At 42.9% G+C, this 24,023-nt stretch overlaps 2 protein-coding genes across 3 annotated transcripts; both read left to right on the plus strand.

Annotated features, from left to right (window-relative positions):
- The first annotated feature begins 8,375 nt into the window (after positions 1-8,375).
- Positions 8,376-11,454, plus strand: LOC117458864 (uncharacterized protein DDB_G0284459-like). Its single transcript, XM_034099562.2, has 2 exons — positions 8,376-8,537; positions 9,665-11,454. The coding sequence occupies exon 2, from the start codon at positions 9,673-9,675 to the stop codon at positions 10,465-10,467; it is 795 nt and encodes a 264-aa protein (XP_033955453.1). The 5' UTR covers positions 8,376-8,537; positions 9,665-9,672; the 3' UTR covers positions 10,468-11,454.
- Positions 11,455-14,365: 2,911 nt separating this feature from the next.
- On the plus strand, positions 14,366-19,017 carry LOC117458862 (oligodendrocyte-myelin glycoprotein-like). 2 transcript variants are annotated; one of them, XM_034099560.1, is made up of 2 exons: positions 14,366-14,641; positions 15,857-19,017. In XM_034099560.1, exons 1-2 carry the CDS (start codon positions 14,634-14,636, stop codon positions 17,268-17,270), a joined length of 1,422 nt encoding a protein of 473 aa, XP_033955451.1. In that variant the 5' UTR covers positions 14,366-14,633; the 3' UTR covers positions 17,271-19,017. The 2 variants fall into 2 exon arrangements, with proteins under 2 accessions (XP_033955451.1, XP_033955452.1); XM_034099561.1 differs by having other exon boundaries at positions 15,860-19,017.
- The last annotated feature ends 5,006 nt before the right edge of the window (positions 19,018-24,023 follow it).

Below are 24,023 nucleotides of genomic sequence, written 5' to 3' on the forward strand. Positions count from 1 at the left end.
ACGTGAAGCCCGTAAAAGCTGCACCGCATTTCGAGTCGATTGTGATTTATAAAGGGAAACCGGCGTAGGAAGTGCCGTACGCACTTTCCTCGCTGGTACGCAATGTTTTGTGAATCGGAAAATGTCGGAACATTTCTGTACCTATTTTTTGGATTTCTACTACGTAATTCTACTACATGAATCCTACGCACAGCGTTATAAATGAGGCCCCTGACCTTGAATTGACTCAGGTCTTTACTGAGGATTTAATTGGTACCTGACTTGGGACTTGTCTGCCTCGGAACTTGACATGGTACTGTCCCAACGCAGTCCGGAGCCACTAGGAGAACTGACGTTCTCGCCTCACTCTCCCCAGGAGAGGGAGAATGAGACGCAGCGGTGGAAAGGCGTATAGCAGCTTCCTTGGCCATGGCTCGTGTGCAAACGCGCCCACCCCCAAGGGCGGGTCGTCGCCCAGGGCCATGGAGAACCACAGGGCACAGTGGTTGTTGCGCCAGCTGGCGAACAGATCCACTTCCGCTCTCCCGAACTAGGCCCAGATCTGCTTCACCACCTCCGGGTGAAGCGTCCATTCGCCTGGCAGGGGGCCGCCCCTCGACATGAGGTCGGCCCCCCTGTTCTCCAGTCCCGGGATATGGAGGGCTCTCAGGGCTAACAGTAACACCACCTCTGAAGCCCATAACCACAGCCTCTCCGATGTGGTCAACAAGACGGCGGAGCGGACTCCGCCCTGCCTGTTGATATAAGCCACTGTGGTGCTGTTGTCGCTCCTGACCATTACATGTCTCCCTTGAATTAGGGGCATGAAATGCTGGAGGACTAACACTACCGCCCGTAGCTCTAGGAGGTTGCTGTGTCGAAACTCTGTTAGAGCCCAGCGCCCACCTATAGCCCTCTTCAGGCAGGTCCCTCCCCATCCTGTTCTGGATGCGTCCGTGAACACTGTGATGTAGGAGATCATCCGTCCCAGTGGAGACCCCCTCCGGAGGTGATCCGGGGACCCCCAAAACCGGAGGTTGCCCTCCACTGAGGGGGGTATGGTCACCAGCCGCCGTTTGTGCCTCTTGGGATCCAAACGCAGGCTGGAGAACCACCTCTGCAGGCGGCGCATATGCAGTAACCCCAGCGGGACCACAATGTGTGCAGCCGCCATGAGACTCAAAGTCTGCATGACAGTTAAAGCTGTCACTGTCGTCCCCTGTCGCAGCCTGTGAACCGCCCGGAGAAGGGACGCACTTTTGCTCTCTGACAGGGTGGCGCGTAGCGCGCCTGCATGGAGCACCACTCCCAACTACAACGCCTGTTGGTGAGGTATGGGGGTGCTCTTTTTTCAATTGATCGCAAAGCCTAATTTGGTTAGGTGTGTGATCAATTGTGCTGTGCAAAACATTGCCTGTTCCCGGGACCCAGCCATGACTATGAGGTCGTCTAGTAAAAGGAAACTCTCATGCCGTGGGCGCGCAGCGGTTGAAGCGCTGTGGCCACACATTTACTGAAAGTGCGTGGGGATAGGGAGTAGCTCAACGGTAGTCTGTTGTATTCATAGGCTATCCCCTGGAAGGCAAAACGCAGACACTTTCTGTGCTCTGGAGCAATTTCTACATGAAAGTATGCGTCTTTTAGGTCGATGGTGGTGAACCAATCGCCTGGCTGCACAAGCCCCAATAACTGTTTCATAGTTAACATGCGGAATTTCCTGCAGGAAATGTGGCGATTCAGGCCGCTGAGATCTAGAATAGGTCTGAATCCCCCTGTCTTCCTGAGAACCAGGAAGTACATGGAATACATATAATTTTCTCTGTGCTGAGGGTGCACAACAGACACAGCCTGTTTCTGCACCAGAGCCTGAATCTCTGCTGAGAGGAAACACATCTCCTCCTGGGAGGACAGATTTCCCTCTTGCATGCCCATAAAAGAGGTGGGTGTGGGACACCCACAAGACAGTGGTCCATGTGATACAGTGGTACAGTGTATAGACATGTGGTACAGTGGGACGCTGCAAAACTGGAGTGAATAGCCTCCTCCTGTCCCTCCACCTTGTTAGCACAGAGCTGAGTTTCCATTCCCCAGTACATTGTGTTAATGGACAAGCCCTCAGCTGTGGGGCCGCAGCTATAAAGCTGTGATACTCTCTGGTGACCCGTTCCGCCGCAAAACTCCCCGCGAAGGGAAGATTTGCCCCTGGAGGGTTGACACAGTCCATCGGTTTCCTGCTGTCCACTCCAAGTAGGGAATGAGTCCTTACCCCAAGTGAAGGAGTTCAAGTATCTCGGGGTCTTGTTCTCGAGTGAGGGAACAATGGAGCGTGAGATGGGCCGGAGAATCGGAGCAGCGGGAGCGGTACTGCAGTCGCTTTACCGCACCGTTGTGACGAAAAGGGAGCTGAGCCAGAAGGCAAAGCTCTCTGTCTACCGGGCCATTTTCGTTCCTACCCTCACCTGTGGTCATGAAGGATGGGTCATGACCGAAAGAACGAGATCGCGGATACAAGCGGCCGAGATGGGTTTCCTCTGCCGGGTGGCTGGTGTCTCCCTTAGAGATAAGGTGAGAAGTTCGGTCATCAGGGAGGGACTCGGAGTTGAGCCGCTCCTCCTTCGCGTCGAAAGAAGCCAGTTGAGGTGGTTCGGGCACCTAGTTAGGATGCCACCTGGGCGCCTCCCTAGGGAGGTGTTCCAGGCACGTCCAGCTGGGAAGAGACCAAGGGGTAGACCTAGGACCAGGTGGAGGGATTATATCTCTTCGCTGGCCTGGGAGCGCCTTGGGATCCCCCAGTCAGAGCTGGTTGATGTCACCAGGGAAAAGAAAGTTTGGGGCTCTCTGCTGGAACTGCTACCCCCGCGACCCGACCACGGATAAGCGGGAGAAGATGGATGGATGGATGGATGGATGGATGGATGGGTTGACACAGAAAGGGCCGATTATTTACTGAGGACCGCCGCGCTCCACCCTAATGCTGTTCTCACCACTACGGTAAACAGCATTAATCGGAGTCTTTATAGGCGTAGTGTGTTTTACTAAGCTCCCTGAACGCACCGCCACGCGCTCTTGTGTGAGTGCGGGCTCCGCCATAATGCTGCCTTTACCACTACGGTAAACTGCATTGGAGTCTTTGCTCTAGGCGTAGTGTGTTCCTTGACAGTAATACGCCGGCCATAATGTCCCTGTACCCGCATAGTGCTCTCCTTTAGATAGCACTCCCTGCGGTTCATCCCTCTCATCTGCGCATGCCCACTAGCCACCTCCTTTACAGGAGCTACAGCTGGGGCAGCGAATGGGGAATTTGTACGGTTAACATTGTGTGTAAGTGTAGCCTTTGTGGAAACAAAAGACACTTCGATTTGGATACAGATCAACCTCATTCTTATTAGAAAACGTAGTGATCTGTGCATTATACAGGGAGGAGGCGGGATTCGCCCCCTCTTCCCGGGCGGAGAGATTTTCTCCCCCCGCCAGTCAGATCCGTAAAGACGGAAAGCCCGTCCCCGTGAGTGCTGGCACGCCGGTTCCACGGGGTGGGCCGAAGAGGTGGAGGGCGCCGCGGGCACGGGATCTCCGTGCCGGCACTTTTCCCTTGGTCTCACCTCTCTACTGAGGTCTTTGAACGCACCGTGGCCCGCCCTCGGGGGAGGGGGGCCGCGCGCGCCGTCACAATGCCGTCTCTTTGAAATGGACATTATGGGGAAAAGTGGAATTGTGGAGAGAAATAACTCTTACTCTGGGATAAATGCAATAGTCTTTACTGAATGCATTTTTCCCACACACACACCTCACTCCAGAACTAGAGTTTACAAACGTAAACCACCGTTCTCCTGCGGGGGTCCCTGAACGCACCGCGGCCACTCTCACGAGGGCCGCGCGCCCACGTATGAACGCTGTATTTCCCATTGCAACGGTGAAATGCATTAATCGGATCTATTATACCAGGCAAGGACGCCGGCAATAACGCTATTGCCGGCGTCCTTGCCTGGTATAATAGATCCGATCTTGAACCCGCACAGTGCTTTGACAGCACTCGGTTTATTCCACTCACGTGCACACGCCCACCTGCTGGCTCCCTATACTGGGGTTTACAGCAGGGGCGGGGAGTGTAGGACAGTGTTTCTTCCTCTGGGGATGGGCAAGACGCAGCCACGCTGCGACTACTCCTCATCCCGTGAGCAAGGAGATCGATCCAAAGAGCCCTTCCGTAAACACGGGGGCTCCCAGGAGATCAACACGATCCTCTTTGGAAAGTGCCACGCGGCGTGATATCCCAGGGACATCACACGACGGGCAACGGCGGCCGCCTGTGATGAAGTAGGGTCGACCCTATTATCATGTGAAGCCACCGAGCACCGGTCCCCGGGGGAACCGGGCCTGGGGAAAGGCCCGTGGACCAAGCTACTTATTCGGCCTTGCGGCCCAATAATCGCTCTGACCTGGTGAGGCGGGGGCATATCTAGCAATAGGCGCATTCACACTGCGGTACCTTTCCCACAAAGGTTCATGCGAACTTAGTTCATGATCGCGTTCACACCAAAAAGAGCCGGTACTAAAATTAGTTCATGCGAACCTTTTACCCCCGCGGCTCTTTTGTGAGAAAAGAGCTATATTTCTGATTGGCTGGGCGGATTGCAAACCACGCCCCGTAAAACTCCCAAAAAGTTTTGTGAAGTTTTATTATCCTCGCATTAGCATTATTAGCATTAGCATTAGCCCAGCGCAGAAACGCAGAGAGACTAACTTATGTTAACACAAAATAAAACATGGGAGCGGTGGAGATGAGGAGGTGTCGGCGTTCTGGCGATCTACTGAAGCCTTCCCCAACTCCGGGGACTTCCGGCCGGGGACTTTGGTATACGCCGTGAAGTGGTTTGCGGCCTGCCAGTAAACCCAAAGCAGAAGAAGAAGAAGTGACGTCAGCGACTTCATTTGCCTAATCCACCCCCAGGGACTTTTTCCGGTGTGAACGCGATCTGTACTTAGTTCATGCGAACTAAAGAGTTCGCATGAACTAAGTTCGCATGAACCTTTGTGGGAAAAGTACCGCAGTGTGGATGCGCCTAGTGAGTGAGTAGCCCACACCCGCCGCCATGATCATCATCCAGGGAGAGTACAGTCCTGGGCGGTGGACTTCCATGGACGCCAGACCCGGAAGGAATGGCGAACGTGAATGGCACCGCCTCGGTCATATCCTGGTCCCCCAAACACTCGAAGCAAAGGTGGTGGGGATCGGCGCCCGCTATTTCAGCCAGGGCACGAAGGACAGGCCCGGGTCTCTAGCAGTGGCGACTCCCTGGAGGTATGATAACTCTTTCTTCTTCTTTCAAACGTCTCTCGTGGAATCACTTCCGCTGCTGAAGAGAAAAGGATGATAGTCAGGAGGCGAGGCCTCGTTTTATACGGTGTGATGCGCGCGCATTCAGGTAGGCCCGCCCAAGGCCGGCTACGTCTATAGAAGTCTCAGTGGGAGAATGCTCGCAGGGTAAGGTAGTACCCATAGAGTCCAGTAGAGGACGGAGCCTGTGAGAGATATAACATGAACTAAGTTTCACTTTCTTTAACATTGCGAGGTAGACATTTTATTGAATTGTAAGATTGCACTATATAAAAGGCAATACAAAAGTTTAAAAAAAACACACATTCAAGGAGGTCTCTTGTGGCAAATAAATAATGGGGAAGACAATTTATGACTACTCTCTGTTGGAATGATCTACTTTTAGCGGCCTTCTAAACCCAGAGTGTTACCGCGAGCCAAACACTAACTTAGTGGACTGCTGACAGCACTGTGACCTGAGCTGCTCTGTGCCTCCTCATCCTCAGAATCGATGAAGTGCACAGCCTGTCATAAATTGTTAGAGAATATTGCTGTGCTCCAGACAAGAATACGTGCCTTCAAGAAGTCTGATCTGAACTTAACGACACTCTGCTGGCGAGTTAGTTCATCAGGATTGAACTGGACAAGATTTAAATGGACATCGATCTCTGCGAATGGGATTTCTACCTGCTGGGAGAATACGGTTGTTAAACGTAAGGATAAGATTGTACTACCAGGAAGTCAAGATTTATGGACTTAGTGCTGCCAACTCACGAAAAGAACAGAAAAATCCTTAAATGAGGAATAAAACACGACATGATTCTACATGTGGGGGCCAGTAATGTCTGCAAAGGTCAATCAAATGTGCCAAAATGGGATTTCATTGAGCTGCTTAATTGTCTGGACAACCTGGAGGTTCTTTATATTATTGGACCACTGCCAACGGTCAACATGGGATCAACAAGTTCAGCAGACTATGAGGGCTCAGCAGAACTATGCAGTCTGAAAGGGATCAATTATATTGATAACTTCCATCTGGCATCTCTTCAGGCCAGATGGCCTTCACTACCCATTGGAGAAGACTCACCCTGACACACAGCAGCCTCAATGTGGCGAAGACATGACATCACAGCCTCAGTGTGCTTACAACCAGCTCATGGATCATTTTTCGAGTTCTTCTGTCCTTCACACTGCCCTGCCTCACCCCCTTTGGAATAGACTTGTAAAAATTAATGTCACTGCCTTATTCTATTTTGGCATATTTTCATCTGATATTGTCATTTTATCGACTTCAATTTCTAAACATATTTCTCGATGCCTTCTGTGTCATTTAAAGCACTTTGAGTGGCCTTTTTGATGAAAGGAAAGTTGCTATTAAATCACCTCTTCCGTGGTCTTTGTTACTGACAGATGGGACTTTCCATCACCCAGGGAGAGATGTGTGGGGCTTTTGAGATGAAGTCATCTCAGGTCCTTCGAATCTCACTTCCCCTTAAATTTGGTTTTTGGTATTTGGTCAGATTTCGGCTTTATCAAATTGAATCGGTGTCAAGGGGAGAGACTGAATTAGCACTTAATATTATCTATCTGGGCCCATTTAGAATTTCCTATTGCATTGGAAAAATTGAGAAAATGTGTTTCTCTCTCTTCTCGTAAAACAGGGTAAGCTAATTAGCTTAATTTTTTACTTCGAAATCAGCTTTTTTCAACTTTTCTCTCACAAGCTTACTAAGATATGTTATTTGTAGTGCTTTTAAAAATGTCAGAGAAATAAGAAGGGATTCCAAAACGTATTGGTAAACAAAGATGATTTTAAGCGGTGCTTTTGTCTTAGTTGAAAAAATAATAAGGTTAAGTCAACAGCCCTGCTTAAAAATATATTGAATCTTCATTGCATTTATCAGCATTTCTGGCCAATGGAAGATAATTGATGAAATGGTCTAAACCAGTGGTTCTCAAATGGGGGTACGCGGACCCCTGGGGGTACGTTGGAGTACTGCAGGGGGTACGTGAGATTTATTTTATGTTAATGAAAAAAACAATATAAGTAATGCATTTAAACAAACTACTAATAGTAAATTAACTACTTTATTCAAACATTTACAGTAATTCTGGATAATAAAATGGGAAAAATAAACGGGGTGCTCTCTTTTCCTCTCCCTTTCCTGATAGCTGGTCAGTCTCGTGCAGCTCGCTGAACCTGTAATAAGTTTGAGAACCACTGGTCTAAGCGGATATTTGTTGTCATTGCCGTGACAACAAAAGCGCAGCAGGTCAACCACAAGGGTTATACACTCGAGGGTCTTCAGTTGAATACCTGCAAAACAGACCTGACTTTAGAAACTGCTGTCTTTTATCTCTCTGGTGTCAAGTGTCGGGATGATGCTAAAACAAGTTACAGGTGCATGTGAACACACGCATCAGAAATACCCACGAATCGCACCGGATATACAAATGTACATTTACCGCAGAAACAAAAAGGGGAACTTTATTACACTAATACACTTGCAATCGATGCAAATAATTATTATTTATTTTGTGCCAGGAACAGATGTTGAATTGGACCCATTTTACATATCTGAGTCACCTTCATGTGTCATGCTGCAACATTTTCCACTTGCATGTACTCATAATCTACTGACGTGTCAAAAGGCCTTGCGTTATAGGTGCATGACAATAAATAGGAACTTTAAATAAAGTTTTTGGAAGAAATTGTGGCCAAGACCAAAATAAGTGCATGACACTTAAGAAACGGAAGGATATAAGTTTAATCCTCTTGTCTCAACTAAAATCTGCTGTGGGCCTCTTCACATGACCTAGCTATCTAAGGCAGATGAGATGACTTGTCATTTAAAAAAAAAAAGAAGAATATTGTGTCTTTACCACTTGACTACTAAAATGCTATTAACCAGGCTTAAAATAATCTCTGGTCAATGATTCTAGAGCTATCTATCGTAAGTGTGTTGCTCAGTATGCCTCTAACTTTGAATAGTCTGCCACACGACAGATGTTTGCGTGACCAGCTTCAGCCTCGTACAGAACACAAAACCACTTCCTTTTCTTTTTATAGTCCAAATGGAGAAGTAAGTAGAAGACAGACGGATGATTATGCCATTTATTTGGATTCCCATCATTTGACATAGTTCGTTTACACACCGCTCATCTCTCTTTACTCGCCATACATTTTTATTATTTGATTAAACCATATTCTTCTTGGAAATAAATCAAGATCATCAGCAATGTAAGTGCCATTTATTAATACTTTTGTGTTTGAGATATGTAAATTCTGACATCATGCAACAGAGAAAAATAGTATCAACTTAATGTTTAGGCCTTAACTGGTAAGACTTCTAAGAATAAGGAATATGTTTTAACGTGTTGATAGTGTTTTTGTACGGTTCTGTTCTAAATCCTGATGATAAAATATACTTTTTACACTATTTTCTACATACAAAATACACAGTATACGGTATAGCAAATACAGTACAGTGTGGGCTTAACTGTCACTTTAGCATGAATTTACATCAGTTTTAGGAATTTGCTGTACAATTACAATCATGTCTTCATAATTATGTCCCTAAAACAATGCACCAAATAGTTTTGAAGAACTTCTGTAAATGAGTAAGTGATGAATCTGAAATGAATCAACTACTTTATTGGAAACTATGGCGAAACATTTCAAACAAAACAAAAAAATGCAATACATTGTGAAAGCTAAATTGCGTTTTTGTTTTAAGTGATGCAGCTGGTTCCAATGTACATGTATGTATGCATGTATGAAATTAAACTTATGGATAATATATCATCACACATCACAAATTGTCCATTTCAGAATACTAAATATTACAATGACGAATCATAGGATTGGTATACTTAAATCAGAGGGTAAAAGTTGGGCTATTTATAACATGTACTGCTGGGTAGCGTCATATTATATTTGTGTTAACATATATTAGTTTTTTACAAGGCAACATTTGCCTTCATGATTTAGTATTAAAAACACTGTATAAAGTACCATCAAATAATCAATATAAGAAAATGAGTGACTGTGGACAATATTAGTTTAATCGCAGAACAAAACGTAAAAGTGTATTTGTGGTGAATCACGAGTATTGTGTTGCAGAAGTGACAAAAAATAGTTCTTTTTTTGCAAGTACGGATATTATCATGTCAGAAAGACCAGACTCACACATCTAATACTTAAGTTAATGTCCATAGTAATAAATGACTCTTTTTTATTTGGCTAAAGCTGCCCCATTGATTATAAAGTGAGGTACTGTGTCTGAGCTTCCTGCTAACTGTTCTTCCTGTATCAAATCTGAATTTCAAAACCTATTTTTTTACTAAACAGCTATCTTGTCTTCTCAGATAGCAACATGAAGGGACTGCTCTTCCTGTTGTGCTGCGTAGAACTCCTTGGTTCACTATTGTGCGGTGCTGAAACGATTGCAGCAACTAGTGCTGCTGAAGATCTGACTACTACAGATCCTGCCTCAACTACACAAGAAGACAATTCAACTGCAGACTCCACTTTACCAACTTTTCAAAAAACATCCCGACCTGATCACACAAGTGAGGCCAACAATCAGTCTGAGTCACCTTCACCAAGCTCCCTGGCCTTCAGCAGTCATAGCACTTCAATGCCATCTGGCACACATCGGCCCACCACCATTTATACTACCACCACCACCCCTTTCAATATGTACAGGAAGGAATGCCTTCCATTGTTCATGGTGAGCGGCGGACTGATCATAGCGTGTACCATTCTGCTAGTTTCTACTCTGCTGTTGATATGGAAGGTGTGCCAGCAGAGCAGACGCATCAAGGCGCTGAGCAGCAACGCAGACCTGATCAGCACCTCCGAATACTGGATGGGAACCGCCAAGAGGAACAAAAGCGCATCAGAGCTAGAAGCCAAAGAGAACACAGTGTTGATGTCTGACATTGGTCAAACGCAGGAGGAGGTGGGTAATGGTACCACCAAGGAAGAAGGCGGGAAGGTAAAGGAGGATGGACCAAAGGAAGAGAAGAAGAAGGAGGAGGAAACTGCAAAGAGTGAAGTTTCTGAAAAGGCCTCAAAGCCACAAGAAGAAGCCACTGACTCCAAGTCCACCGAGGCCGCATCCGCCTCCAACTGTAAAGGCACTGAGGAACCAAAAGATAAAGTCTAGGGTTAAATGTGTGTTCCAATGTGTTTCCTGAGCACCTGCCTTTACTTCCCTATAGCTTTATAATACAGTAAATAAGGGATTCTTTTTTTCAGCAGCTTTTGCTTTACAGGAAGTCGATCAACCGCAGCTAGATGTGTCAAACTGTGCACTGAGCATTTCCTCTTAAAAACAATTGGTTGGTACTATACTTCTTTGTTATTAGTGATGTTATATTGAAATGTATCAACGGGATATTTTACCTCTACAGTGAAAAAACTGAAACGTTTACTTTAACTAAATGTATTATTTCAATAGATTTCACATAACTGTATTAGGCTAATTGAAAGCAATAACAATACGTTAACTTTAGATACAAAATAATAGTTACAACTTAATATTATTGCTTTCACCAGTTTCCTTTTCAAAGAAGAATACGCTGGTAGGTGGATCTTAGACACCCTTAATCCTTAAAATGATTGAAGAGGGTGAGTTGTATACACATCAGCACTGTCCCGTTGTAATGAACAGGTACATTAGATAAAGACACCAACTTTTTTTTGTTCCAACCTGTAAACATGATTATTTCTGCTTTGGCGTTTTGCAATGGTGGTGTATGGAGATTGACTTGCTTTCGGAGCAAGCGTCAGGTGGCTAATCGTGCAGCTTTTGGCACTGATACATTGTATTTTTCACCTGAAAGTGGCCCCTTGAATTCTACTTCCAGTTTGTAAAGTGATATTTTGATATAGTTTTGCTGTCATTATTTACTTTTCACTTTTCTATTTACAATACATAACAAATGTTCTTTTTTGGGGATCTTCCTGTGCCATGAAGGCATTTGAATAAAAAGAAAAATGATAGTGGTCGGTAATTATAAGTGGTCATTTTGTAGGTAATTCTTTTTATATAATAATATGTGTCATAGTCAATATGTGTTGTGAAAAACCTTTTGAGATGTACTGTTTTGACATACGCAACAAAAAGAGGAATAAAACCCGTCCAGAGAAACCTCAGTCCTGAATTATTTTACCATGCAGCCACTTCTGATTGTGTGTGTTTGAGAGAGAGAAAGAGAGAAAGAAAGGTTTGCTTGATTAGCATGCAGAGAAAGGGCCTCCTCCAGGCAGTGCCATTCAACTCAGAAAGAACGCTCTCTTCCACCTCAGCCAGAGCTGACAAGGCCATACAAAAATACTTTTCAAAAACAAATATGTTTGTTTCCATCGTCCTGCACAGATATTTGTTCATTTGGTTGCTTGTGAGTCATGATGGATGGGTACTCTTCATTAAAAGTCTGAACAGTGTGTCCCTTCTCAATGCAGCTCCTGCTTCAACCCCATAAAGCAGCGGGAGGGGGAAACACTTGGAGTTGCGGGTGATGTGCAAGTTTAACAATGCAGTAAAAGTTATAAGTCAACCCTTAGTCAGTGTTATTGTCAAATATATACTTTTTTTTCCTGTGCACTGCTAAGTACACAGTACACATTGTTGTCTTAGCAAGTTGTAGAGTGACTGACAGAATAAGTGAGGGATTCATTTGTAAGCCTTGTTGTAACGGCCAATGACAGGACACTCCATCTCAATCAGTGCAGGTAGGGACTGGAAGTAAAGGCAGGCAAGAGAGGAAAGTACAGAGAGAGGTGTGAGTAAATGGGTTCTTTGTTTAGTTTACATGACAACTGAACAAAGACAAGTACAAATGAGCAATGACTCTGAGCCGCTGTGGTTACATAAATCAGGAATCCACAATGATGCAACATCGATTTGAATTGCTCACAATTGAAACTGGGAAGTTAATGGGATTATGTAATCGGATTCAAAAAACAAGTAACTATAATCAGCCCATGTTGCATTGAACACATTTGAAACTTAATTACAGTTACTTTTCATCAAGTCTTTAAAGGTCTCCTATTATACTCTTTTTCATCAATATATTATAGGTCTCAGATATATACAAAACATGGCTGCGGTCGAATTGTCAGTTTAGCTTGAGAACCTTCCGAACGGAGTGAAATGACCCGGACGTACCTCAGTGGCCGTCATGATAAGAGCCGTTCAAATTCTCTAGATAGCAGATAGAAGAAGATGGACCTTTATTAATCCCCCGAGGGGGAAATTCAGTTTCCACTCTGTCATACACATCCGTTTTTATACAGGTCATGCAGTACACACAGTACACACTTTTTAGAACATGCACATACATATACAAATACAAGGATGATAGGAAAGGAGGTTTGAAACTTCCTTTATAACCTCCTTTAGCTTAGGAAACACTGGACTTTCCTTTACAAAAGGAAAGGAGAAAATGCTGCCCCACAATGCCTTGCGGCCTCAACATTTACCGTGACAAAACATTCGTCCGTTCACGGAAACAACCGATTATAAACCAAAAGATTAGTATCATGAAAGTTACGGTGCTTATTAAGCATTTTAAAACGTATGTGGTAAGTTGCCAAAGTGCTTTGTTTTGAACGTTCATCAGTATTATAATCAAAGAGGAATATGAACGTTAGTTTTTACTGAAATGATCAAATAAAGTCAACATTTCACAGTCTTTACTGAGCTGTGTGGGGTTTGTTCAACTTTTAAAAGATGTTTGAATGGTGATATACACAGTGATAGAATACGATAGAATTACTAACAAAGAACTGCTAACAAAGCACTTATATAAAGGACTGGCCTATCTAAAGCCAGTTGAGTAGCACTTGAAATGTTTGGCTGTATGAAACCTGATGTACTTATATGATTCTGTTTTCTTCAAGGTTGTGTCTTCCTGGTCGAATGCACTTATTGTAAGTCGCTTTGGGTAAAAGCTTCAGCTAAATGCAATGTAATGTAATGATAGATGTTAAGGACTAACACGTTTATAATAAATACATTTGTATTAATATTAAGATCTTTTCATACAATCATTCGTATTGGGATCATTTGTATTGATGTGGACCGGAGGGTGACGAGCATAAGTTTCACTTTCCTTTTTTATTTAAATTCCAACTTTGGTCATGAAGAATAAATGTTTCTCTGTTGTCCACTTTCATAAAGCATGAAACAACAGCATCAGAGGGGACACATATTTCCTAAGGCAGAGGGGACACATGTTTATGTATAATAGACGTGAAAAAGTGGATTTTGAATAATAGGTGACCTTTAAAGTATGGCAATTTTAAACAAATGCAATGTTTTTTGCTGTTGACTCGTGAAATGTGAACATGATAAATGCAATTTAGGTTTTTGATGTTTTATAGGAGAAAACACTTTTTGGCTGCGTCTATTTTCTATGTAATAAAGTATCCAAAAATATTCACATTAGTTTAAACATCTTTTTTCAAGTTAGATGGATTATGTTACTAATTACAACAAATATAAATATGACCAACCTGGTTGGAAACACTGATCACCCTCTGTGTCACTGTTAAACTGTTCCTTAGAACCAACAGTGGTGATGTGTGGGAGAAGTACAGCAATGCAGTGCAGAACGGAGCGTTTCCTGTATTGCTGATGACAGGTAGGAAGCTGCAGTAGACTGTAGTCCTCTGCAATAAATCTTCAAGGTGTTTGTGGCACTAACTACATTTACACAGGGAAAATAACAACCACTTACCGCACCGTGTTCCTCTGTAAAGGGATATGTTACAGAGGGATAATATGGATTAAGGTGATTTATTTGGAGTACAAACAGAAGTGAAATCAGTCAATGAATCTAAACACAACAATAGCTGTCGCTTTAAATGCAGAAGTAAATCCTGAAAGCTGACAGATGAGGGATAGAGGAGTTTTCCTTGAAGGCAGGGACCCCTCTGCTATGCGCTCCATTTCTCCTTTACCCCGACCCCCCCATTCCACCTTCCTAATACTCCCCCCCCCCCCCCCACCCCCCACCCCACCCCCCACCCTGCTTACTTCCACTGCACAGAGCAAATCCAGAGCCTGCAGTGCCTGATCGCGCTAACCAAGAGATCTATTTAGGAAATATCCAACTCTCAGCTCTTCAGAGAGGACAAGGACTGGAAAGCAGTGAAGGCAGCCTTAAAAACCTGCACTGGACAAGTGGGCAAGGGTCAAATCCATCAGGGGAATTCAGACAAAATCACCCTCAGCAGAGCAGCATCTGGTCCAGAGCTTCAAAGAAGGAGAGGAGAGAGGCTAGACGGCAAAAAGGAGCAGAGAAAAGTGACTGGAATGATAAGATGAGAAGGTGAGTTATGGACACATTTATACACTCTTTTAATCAACACACACACAGATATTCTGCCACACCCTGGCTTGCACACAGTATAGTGCTGTTTCAGCAGTGTCCTGGCTGTGTCCTGGCTGTGTCTTTGCACCCGCTGATGCATGGGTTCTCTGTGGAGTCATTAGTACAAACCATCTATTGAGTTAGTTCTCCTCCTCTGAGAGCATGGGACTGACTGCTCTGACAACCACTGATGACTGAACACGCAAACTCATGCCAGAGAAAATGACTGCAGGGATTTATCAGCCTCTGGTATGAATGATATTCTTAAATAGACTAGAAATATCCTCTTCAAGATCCATTTACCAGTAGAAAAGGACCCGTTTTAACCTGGTACAGTACTGATGGGGCAAATATAGCCTACAGCATGAGTGAAAAAACATTACTGCATTGTTAGGGGAGTCAGTTTGGCATGTGATGTGAATGTTAGTATCTGCAAGCAATGCAGTGATGTGCAACAAACATTGTGCAGCCTGTTTCTGGTGCGTGTGTGTGTGTGAGAGAGAGAGAGATATTTTGGTAGGGATGGAGCTTTAAAGAAACGATGAAGCAATTTTTATTCAGCACAGCCCTCTGCGGTTAGTGTGCTTCTCTGACAGATAACAAGTCTGCAGTGTGTTTCCTGTATTCACCATAGGTGACAACATCTTTATTCGACAACATCAGAAAATAAGTGCAACTGGACTTGTACTTTAACACAAATGACTCTTGACATAAATTGGATTTGACATACGTAGAAATACTTGACACCTTCCCCAAAACCTAAAGGGTAAAATGTATGTCCATAAATGAATTAATTTCCTTTCATGTCAACTTGTGTTACTGCGATTAATTTCATTAAGTCTATCCAACAGCGTCCAATCAAGATGCAGGAGAGGTCCCTGACTAATGTTACGGTTAAGAAAGAAAATAATTGTTTGTACAAAACATATGTGGAGGTCAACAAAGAACGAAATACATTACGAAAAATTGAATTACATTGGGTGAAACGTTCCTAAACCTCAACATTTGGGACTTAGAACTTGACTTGCGATCTTTCAGATTTGACTTAGGACTTTATCTTGTGACATGACTTGAGACTTTCAAAACAATGACTTTGTGCCTCCTGGCCGTAAAGAGGATTCTGTGTTAGAAACACTAACACTCTCCTGTCCTGTCTCCCTATCTGTCTTTTAGCAGGGATGCGCTGCTGAAGCTCTCCCCTAATGAGGCCCTTCTGGAGCTCCTGCTTGTGTTGTCGCTGGGGTTGCACGTCCTCGCCGTGTGCCCTTCCATGTGCTCCTGCAGCCGCAGCCACCGGGAGGTAGACTGCTCATGGAGGGGTCTGAGACAGCTGCCCAATGGCCTGCAGCACAACATGCGCTCCCTGAACTTGTCCAACAACCGATTTCACGACCTCGATGGCCATCTCACTTCATACACCCATCTTCGATTCCTCGATTTGTCCAACAACCGGCTGAGCCACCTTCCCGCCGGCTTACCTCGTTCCCTCTGGCAACTCCATGCCGCCTCCAACCGCCTCCAGTTGCTTGAGAAGAACGACACAGTTCACCAGTGGAATCTTCGACTGCTCGACCTCTCTGACAACAAGCTGGAACGGGCGATCTTCATCAACAATACGCTGATCAACCTGGTCACGCTCAACCTTAGCAACAATCACTTCAGGACCTTGCCCACCAACATGCCTGCGCGCCTGGAGAATATCGACCTGTCCCACAATTTGCTGATGAAGGTGCTGCCTGGTTCTCTGGATCGTCTCCTCAGACTAACTCACTTCTATCTGCATGCTAACCGCTTCTCCACGCTGCCGTTTGGAGTGTTGGACAAGGTGACATCGCTTAGAGTCATCACTCTGGGCGACAACCCTTGGGCGTGTCACCACTATGACGACATCACGTACCTACTCTCCTGGACTCAGCGTATACCTGCCCGCGTCCTGGGCTGCCCCTGCCACATCCGGCCTGTCTGCGGAGGGGTGCGCCCTGGCAGGACTGGAGGGTGGCATTTTGCCTCCTATAACCTCCCCCCACTGGCAGCGAGTGCCCAGGACTTGAGCTCCATGGCCCCTGATGCCAGTGTGACAGGGTGGTGGTATTCTTCTGGTTCTTCTCTGCAAAGCACCCCACAAACCTCAGATGAGATCACATGGCACCACCCTTTCACAGCCATTAGCACCTCCACCCTGCGACCTGGAAGCAGAGACACACACCTAACTATTAATCACATCTCTGCATCTGCTAGCCCAGCTGCCGCGGAGCACATGCTCAACACTGATTTCAATCTCATCTCCGGCAAAAAGAAAGACTCATCCGCTGACTCACTCCACAACACCGACCAATCCTCTTTTTCTGACACAAGCTTCATTGCTGAAACACCCATCATTGCTGACGTGACATTGGCCACAGGCAGCTTCTTTACAACAGAGAGCTCCTCCATCCAAACAAAAAAGACAACCACTCTGCGCACCAGGAGTGTGAGGAGGAAAAATCACTCCCTTTATAACAGTGGCCCGACTCTTGCTACAGACTCCTGGCAGCCTTTCCTGTGCAACCTAGGCCTTTTGTCTGTCCTTCTGCCACAAGTCCTCTGAAATACAAAAACACTGAGAACTGTACACAAACTAGTACAAGACACACAAGACTTTTGACTGTTGTAGTACTTTTACGTTTGTATACAGCATTCTCAAAAAAAGGCACACAAATACAAAGGCTGTATGAGGAGCTTAATAATTCCTGCTACTTTTATAATAATTTCTCATTGCATTATGTTTTGTAAAAATAATTTTTACAAGCATCCACTTGAATAAAAAAATAGCATTGTAATGTATATATATAAGCACATGATGGCACTATACATTCAGTTACACATGTTTCCTGTCGCTGAATGTATTCTGGTGCTTAGCTGCAACCATGGTCTACCCAGATCAATGCTGTCCTAAAATGATTGTGCATCTTACATTTTTCCCATTTTCTCCAAATAATTAATGTATTTGGCTAGTGTTGTTTTTTTTGTATCTTATTTATTGCATTGGCTTCCAAAAAGGGACAAAGCTCAAGGTTTTGAATGAATAATTGTGCCTACAGTGTTTGGTAAGCTTCTTTAAAAGTAAAAAGCTTTGCAATGCAACAATTATTTCACATTGGAAAACATTTAACCACGGATGAGCTTCCAGAGAACTTATTCTGGTAAATAAAGCTACTTATAAAAAAGTAGTTCAAACTACTGAAAAGAAGGATCATATTTACAATGTACATTGGATACAGATTGTTAGAAAAACATAATGGAAAAAGGCACATGCCAGCAAATAATGTCACTCAATGAAGTGGTGCAGGAATTACGTATTTTTGTAAACCAACCTGGAAGTTAGCATTGCACTGGTTCCTTTGGCAAAAGGCAATTACATCCATTCTATTGGATTTTGGAATGATGCAGACTCGTTTTCAGCATGATGAAGAGTAGTTTCATTTAGTCACTCTTAGCAACCACATAGAATATATTGCTTATGCAATTAAAAAGCAGAATCTTTAAGGGCATGTTTTATGTGCTAATACAAAAAAATACCCCACTCAAATTTTTTGGAACTTTAATGAAAAAACAATGGGGCAGAACTGGTGAAATGGGGCTCCTTTCATTTTATGGCCCAAAATTCTTTGTAGTTTGATTAGTTGATGACAAAAGAAATTGAAAAATACTTGAATGTACTGTAGTTAAACTACTATGCAGCTAGTTACTGTAAAGTAAATAACTGGGTTAAATGCGAGTAGTTCACTACTCCCTAACACCGTTTGCCTATTTGAATAGCTGTCCTTGATGCCTGCCTGCACAAACCGTAACCACAAATCCCTCTGCCCCTTTTTGGGGTAAAGGATCGATGTAAGAAACTGGCCATGCCATGTGCAGGAAAAGGAATAAAAAAAGAGTGTGTAGAGCGGTGGGAAAACCAAAGGACAATGTTGCATCACTATCTTTAAAACAACTCTGTGCCAAGTACTGCTTCTGTATTTTGATCACATCTTAAACTTAAGTGTCCTTCATGATTCACTGACGCTTGTGAAAATGATCTGCATGGTGATTGAGCGCTTCAGGAATACTAACCTATATTGCGGCAGAGCATTAAAGCACAGACATTCTCAGCTAGTTTTTAAGATATTCCAATCTCTGTTGCATTAAGCGTAGAAAACAGTTTACATTTTAGAAAAACCTTGTTCCAAAAGGGGCCAAAATAGTAGAAAACGCATCATGGCAAGTTGCTTTTTATACATTTGAGAAGAATTCAGTGCCAGGGAATCACTTCTCCAGTTGATTTGTGAATAGTTAAATAAAATTGCTGATATTTACACCTCTTGATGATTGTTTGAATTTTGCCATAACTGTTTTTTTTCACACCACATTTCTTCTTCATTCTACAAGACTGCAACACTGGTGTTTTTAATTTCAAGCTGTTTTCACTCAGTAGTGTAGGCAGAAATGTACTTTAGGGTGGGCCTGTAAAAAATAGGGTGGGCCAGATTTTTCTTCTGCGCATCAGAAGCTAACAACAATCCCCGCCGGTACCGGTGGCGGATTACTTTTAGAATACTTTTGGAATACTTTCTTCTTCCATAACAGATGGGTATGTTTTGGTGAACAGGAGACACATATGTTACTGTTTTAATGGCTTATCAAGAGCACAAACACAACATCTTGGTGTCATTCTGGACAGCTCTCTCATCTGCACCCCACATAAAAAACATCACCCGGACTGCATTCTTTGTACTGTCTTAAAATCTTTCCTTAGACTATGTTATGAATTGTAAGGTGTCCTTGGGTGCTTTGAAAGGCGCCCCTAAATAGAATGAATTATCATTATTATTATTATTATTATTATTATTCTGAAACGATGTAATAACTTTTCAAACTTTTTCCAGTCACTTGCCCCAGGCATTAAGCAGCAGCAGGCCATTCACTTTGATTTGATCCCATTATAAATGTCATCATTTCGACAATAAAGAAATGCTACATAAACGTTATCTTGCTGATTTTATCTAACCATCTCCGTTTCTAACTTTCAATATATTTTAAAAGAGATCTCTCTCTCATCTGCGTGCGGGGGCGGGGCCTCACAGACACGCTGCATCTCTCTCTCGCTCACAGACATGCTGCAGCGCAGTGCAGTGTGCACACAGTTCTGCCGGTAATGAATATTACATTTTGTGAGGAAACTTTTCCACCAATAATTCCAATAAGTATTCCAAAATGTTGTGAGGAAGCGCACACACTCCCTCACTAACATGTTGGTCTTAACTATTTGTTAAGAAAGGTAGTAGGCCTACATGTTTTTTTTTCTGAGTTGCTTTTATTTCAGTTAAAGTTATAAAAACAGTTTACATAGACAAACTAATAAAATGCGTCTAAATTCGTTTGTCAGTCTGTAAAACACACAAGCACCACGTAATCACCATTTCCTTTGTTCTGACCTGGAAGCCATCTTGTCCCAGTGCTCAAAGGGGGAACATGCCTCCAAAGTACTCCTTATATGTGCCGTATGAGTAGGCGGAGTCTTGGACGCGATTGGTCAGGAAATGTGTGATTTTATGAGTGTCAATTAGGTTAAAAACTATCCGTTTTAAGCAGACCTTGTTGTTCTTGAAGGTATAATATTTATGGCGATGCAATAATGAATTTACTTAAGCCTTTAGGGTTTTATTAAAGGTAGACAACAGTGTTTAATTTTGTATTTAAGCCTTCACTCCGCTTTCAGAAACATGACCTGATTGGCCAGGTTGAAGTGGGAAGGCGGGCAGTCTCCTATAAATGTGGTTGGGAAGAGAGGGGAATGCATGCAGTTTGTGTTTCTGGGGAATAATGTGGAAGGCTAAGAATAAAACGCCTGTTTATTTTTTGCAAGAAAACCCTCTCTCCATGTATCGTTCTTTCACCTGCACCTCACATCGTAACAAATGTATTCACTTCAGGTTTACGAACTGTAATCAGATTACTAATTTTTCAAATGTAACGCCAGCTGAATACACTTGATTTTTGTATTCTGATTACGTAACGCCGTTACATGTATTCCGTTACAAACAACCCTGTGTATATCTCTCCGGACTGTCCACCAGCAGATGAAAAACACCCACCTCTCCGCCTCTTCCAAGGGACGAGGGAACAGTGCGGCAGAGTTTCCGTTAAAAATGTTTTTCTTCTGACAGCCCAGCAGCAGGAGAGGGAGGCCGGGCTATTTCATCGTTATCAGAAAATGATCGTAGATCGCTGCTAGATGAGGGCAGTGGGGGCTCTTCTTGGAGTCTGGCTTTTTTTTTTTAAAAACCAAAGTTCATTAGTGAACTTTGAGCCATCATTTACTTTGCAGGCAGCTCTCTGCCTCTCTCACGTTATTATGGCGCGCGCCGGAACCAACAATCAGTTTCAGAGGATAAAGCACATACAACATTAATTAAACTCGATATTTGTTCACTTGAATTTCACTTTGAATTCTTGGATATTCTCAATGGGTGAATACATTTTTTTATAATAATAATAAAATAATTAAAAATAAATGTTTTATTATATTTTTAAATGACACCGAAGCTTTATCAGGGTGGGCCAATGAGTAAACTGGCCCACCCTGTTTTCTTCTTTTGTTAATATTCAACAATAACATCTCCCAAGGGTCTTTGACATAGGTGTTCAATGCTTTCAAAACAACAATAAACAAGGTCATAACAATCTAACTCATTAAACAGTGAATTATTCAGACATAAATTAGTTTTGAAGTGTATTTTTTAAAGGAAAGGTTCACTAAACACAATAAAAGATCACACATTGGAAAAACACAGCAATAACATTCTATGAGGTCATTTAGTAAGCACTAAAATCAGGTCTAATTTTGTATTTGAAAAAGGAATCAAAAACTGTATGCAGATATGTTGGAATAAATGCCAACCAAGTGCATGCTCTAGTCTATGTGATGCCAATATTGAATGTTTACTGAATTTACTTCATAACCCTTAATTTCCATATAGTTACAAATAACAAGTCTACCAAAGAAATTGACACAATAATAAAGAATGAATTTGTATTAATATTTGTATTTGACTTAAGAGATTACATGCAATGCAAGGTGCCTGTGTGCATTATGAGGTACAAAGGTATGGTGACATTCTTCGGCAAAAACCTAATTTATGTCAGAGTGATTATAAAATGTGTTGTTTGACTCCGTTACTGTCCCCCTATTATAGCTGATGCTGTGTTTCGAGTCATGTCGCTTATAAGTGCATTAAACAGCTTGGATTTGTAATTAATTAAAAAGTTATAATCCAAGCAGAATATTACCCCAGAATATTTTAACACAAGATGCTTATATAAGGGTATATGTGTAGTCAACTACTATCTTTAAGATACGTCTAAAAAAGTTTGGACAACATACATTTGGTTTACAGGTTCTGAATGTATAAGACTCCATATTTTCAAAACAGTATATCATAGATATCTGTTATAACTTGTTTTTTTTTACCATCATAACACTAGTGGAGCTGGTATGGGTCAGTCGAGCTCAAGAAGTTAAGAGAGGAAACCTTGCATGGAGTGAGACTTTGTGGCACAGGGAGACACAAGACTGGTGAGCAGGTACCCGCTTCAGCAAAATGGAGACACTAACGCACACAAGAACGATTAAAATATTATGTAACAGGCCATGAAACATACCTATCTGAAGAGAGGGATGAATTATAATTTTAATAAAACGACATTCCCTTTTATAAATATCCTTAATGACAAATAAAACACACTTTACAGCTACACAAATATATTTTTTGAAGATTTACTAAATAAACAAACTATAACACAAGTCAGGCGAATATGCAACCCATCAAACACCTGTTGAATACATTCTGTATATTTATAGCTGAGAAACAGAAGTCAAACAGAGGAACTTGTGGTTGTATTTTTGAGCATGCAATGAGGATCACAGAAAGTTCATTTTCATTTCTCCCTTCAAACTCAGTTTGTCCTTTAACTTTGATCTTCGTTTAATTAATTACTAAAAAAGAATTTCACTTTGGCCAATATAAAACAACTATTTACCAGCTAGCTAGCTATAATTTTCAAATGTAGACCTACATTGTGGGCAGATGAAAAGAGAAATTGAGGAAACTGAGCTGAGATTATGGGTTCATTTCATGGTTCATTTGCATCATCAGTGTTTTTTGAGATTTTTGTATGGTTCACTTTGGTCATCAGTTTACCAGTAAGAAAGGGTGGAGAAAATAGAAAGACATTCTGGTTTACATCGTTTTTTTATTGGCAAGCTGAAAACAAGCACTGAATCCTGATTGGATGTTGGTTTTCTTTCCAGCTGGCGGTCACGCCATCTAATCACGCCTCCACACGGTTCTCAACATGGCGGCCCCTGAGCCCGCGGCTACGTTGCTAACAGCAGCAAGAACAGTGCCATTAGATGGCGCCAGTGTTGAGAGAGATAACATGAAGGGAACCGCAGGGTGGCAGCGACGTTAACCGCGACGATGGCCAAGGGGACACGTTCATTGGTGAGGTTCACTTCAGCCTGGACAAGTCGGACAAGAGCCGCGTTCACACTGCGGTACTTTTCCCACAAAGGTTCATGCGAATTTAGTAAAGAGTTCGCATGAACTAAGTACAGATCGCGTTCACACCAGAAAAAGTCCCTGGGGGTGGATTAGGCAAATAAAGCCGCTGACGTCACTTCTTCTTTTTCTGCTTTGGGTTTACTGGCAGGCCGCAAACCACTTCACGGCGTATACTGCCGCCCAAAGTCGCCGGCCGGAAGTCCCCGGAGTTGGGGACTGGCTTTTTGGGAGTTTTACGGGGCGTGGTTTGGTAGGGAAAGCGAAGGGAATACAGCTGTATTAGCAGTGCGGCTGCCATTAGCTAGCTTAGCCATGTACAGTAGTTGAAGAAGTACTCCGATGTTGTACGAGTACCAATAGGCCTACATTTAAAAAAAATACTCTGTTACAAGTAAAAGTCCTGCATTCAAAATCTTAAGTAAAAGTGAAAAATAATCAGCATACAAATACACTTGAAGTAGCAAAAGTAAAAGTAGGCCTATACTCCTACCCATTTCAGAATGTATATATTTGAGTCACTGGGTAACTATTATGATGTTGATGTGTTTTTTATCACAACTGGTAAATGTAGAGCTAATTCGAATAAGTTAATGTAGGCTACTGTTGCTGGATATCTCAACCTATAAATATTTGTCAACGTTTGATATATATTTTCTTGTATTAGCTAATAATCTAAACCTAGAAAAGTTACTAGTATCCAAACGTTTTCAAATAAATGTAGTGGAGTCTAAGGTATAATATTTTTTTCTAAAAATGTA

The sequence above is a fragment of the Pseudochaenichthys georgianus genome, chromosome 14 (genome assembly GCF_902827115.2).
Source record: "Pseudochaenichthys georgianus chromosome 14, fPseGeo1.2, whole genome shotgun sequence".
In the NCBI taxonomy this organism is placed as follows: Eukaryota; Metazoa; Chordata; class Actinopteri; order Perciformes; family Channichthyidae; genus Pseudochaenichthys; species Pseudochaenichthys georgianus.

Coding starts and splice junctions, on each gene's coding strand:
- LOC117458864 (XM_034099562.2), top strand. CDS start 9,673: ATGAAGGGACTGCTCTTCCTGTTGTGCTGCGTAGAACTCCTTGGTTCA.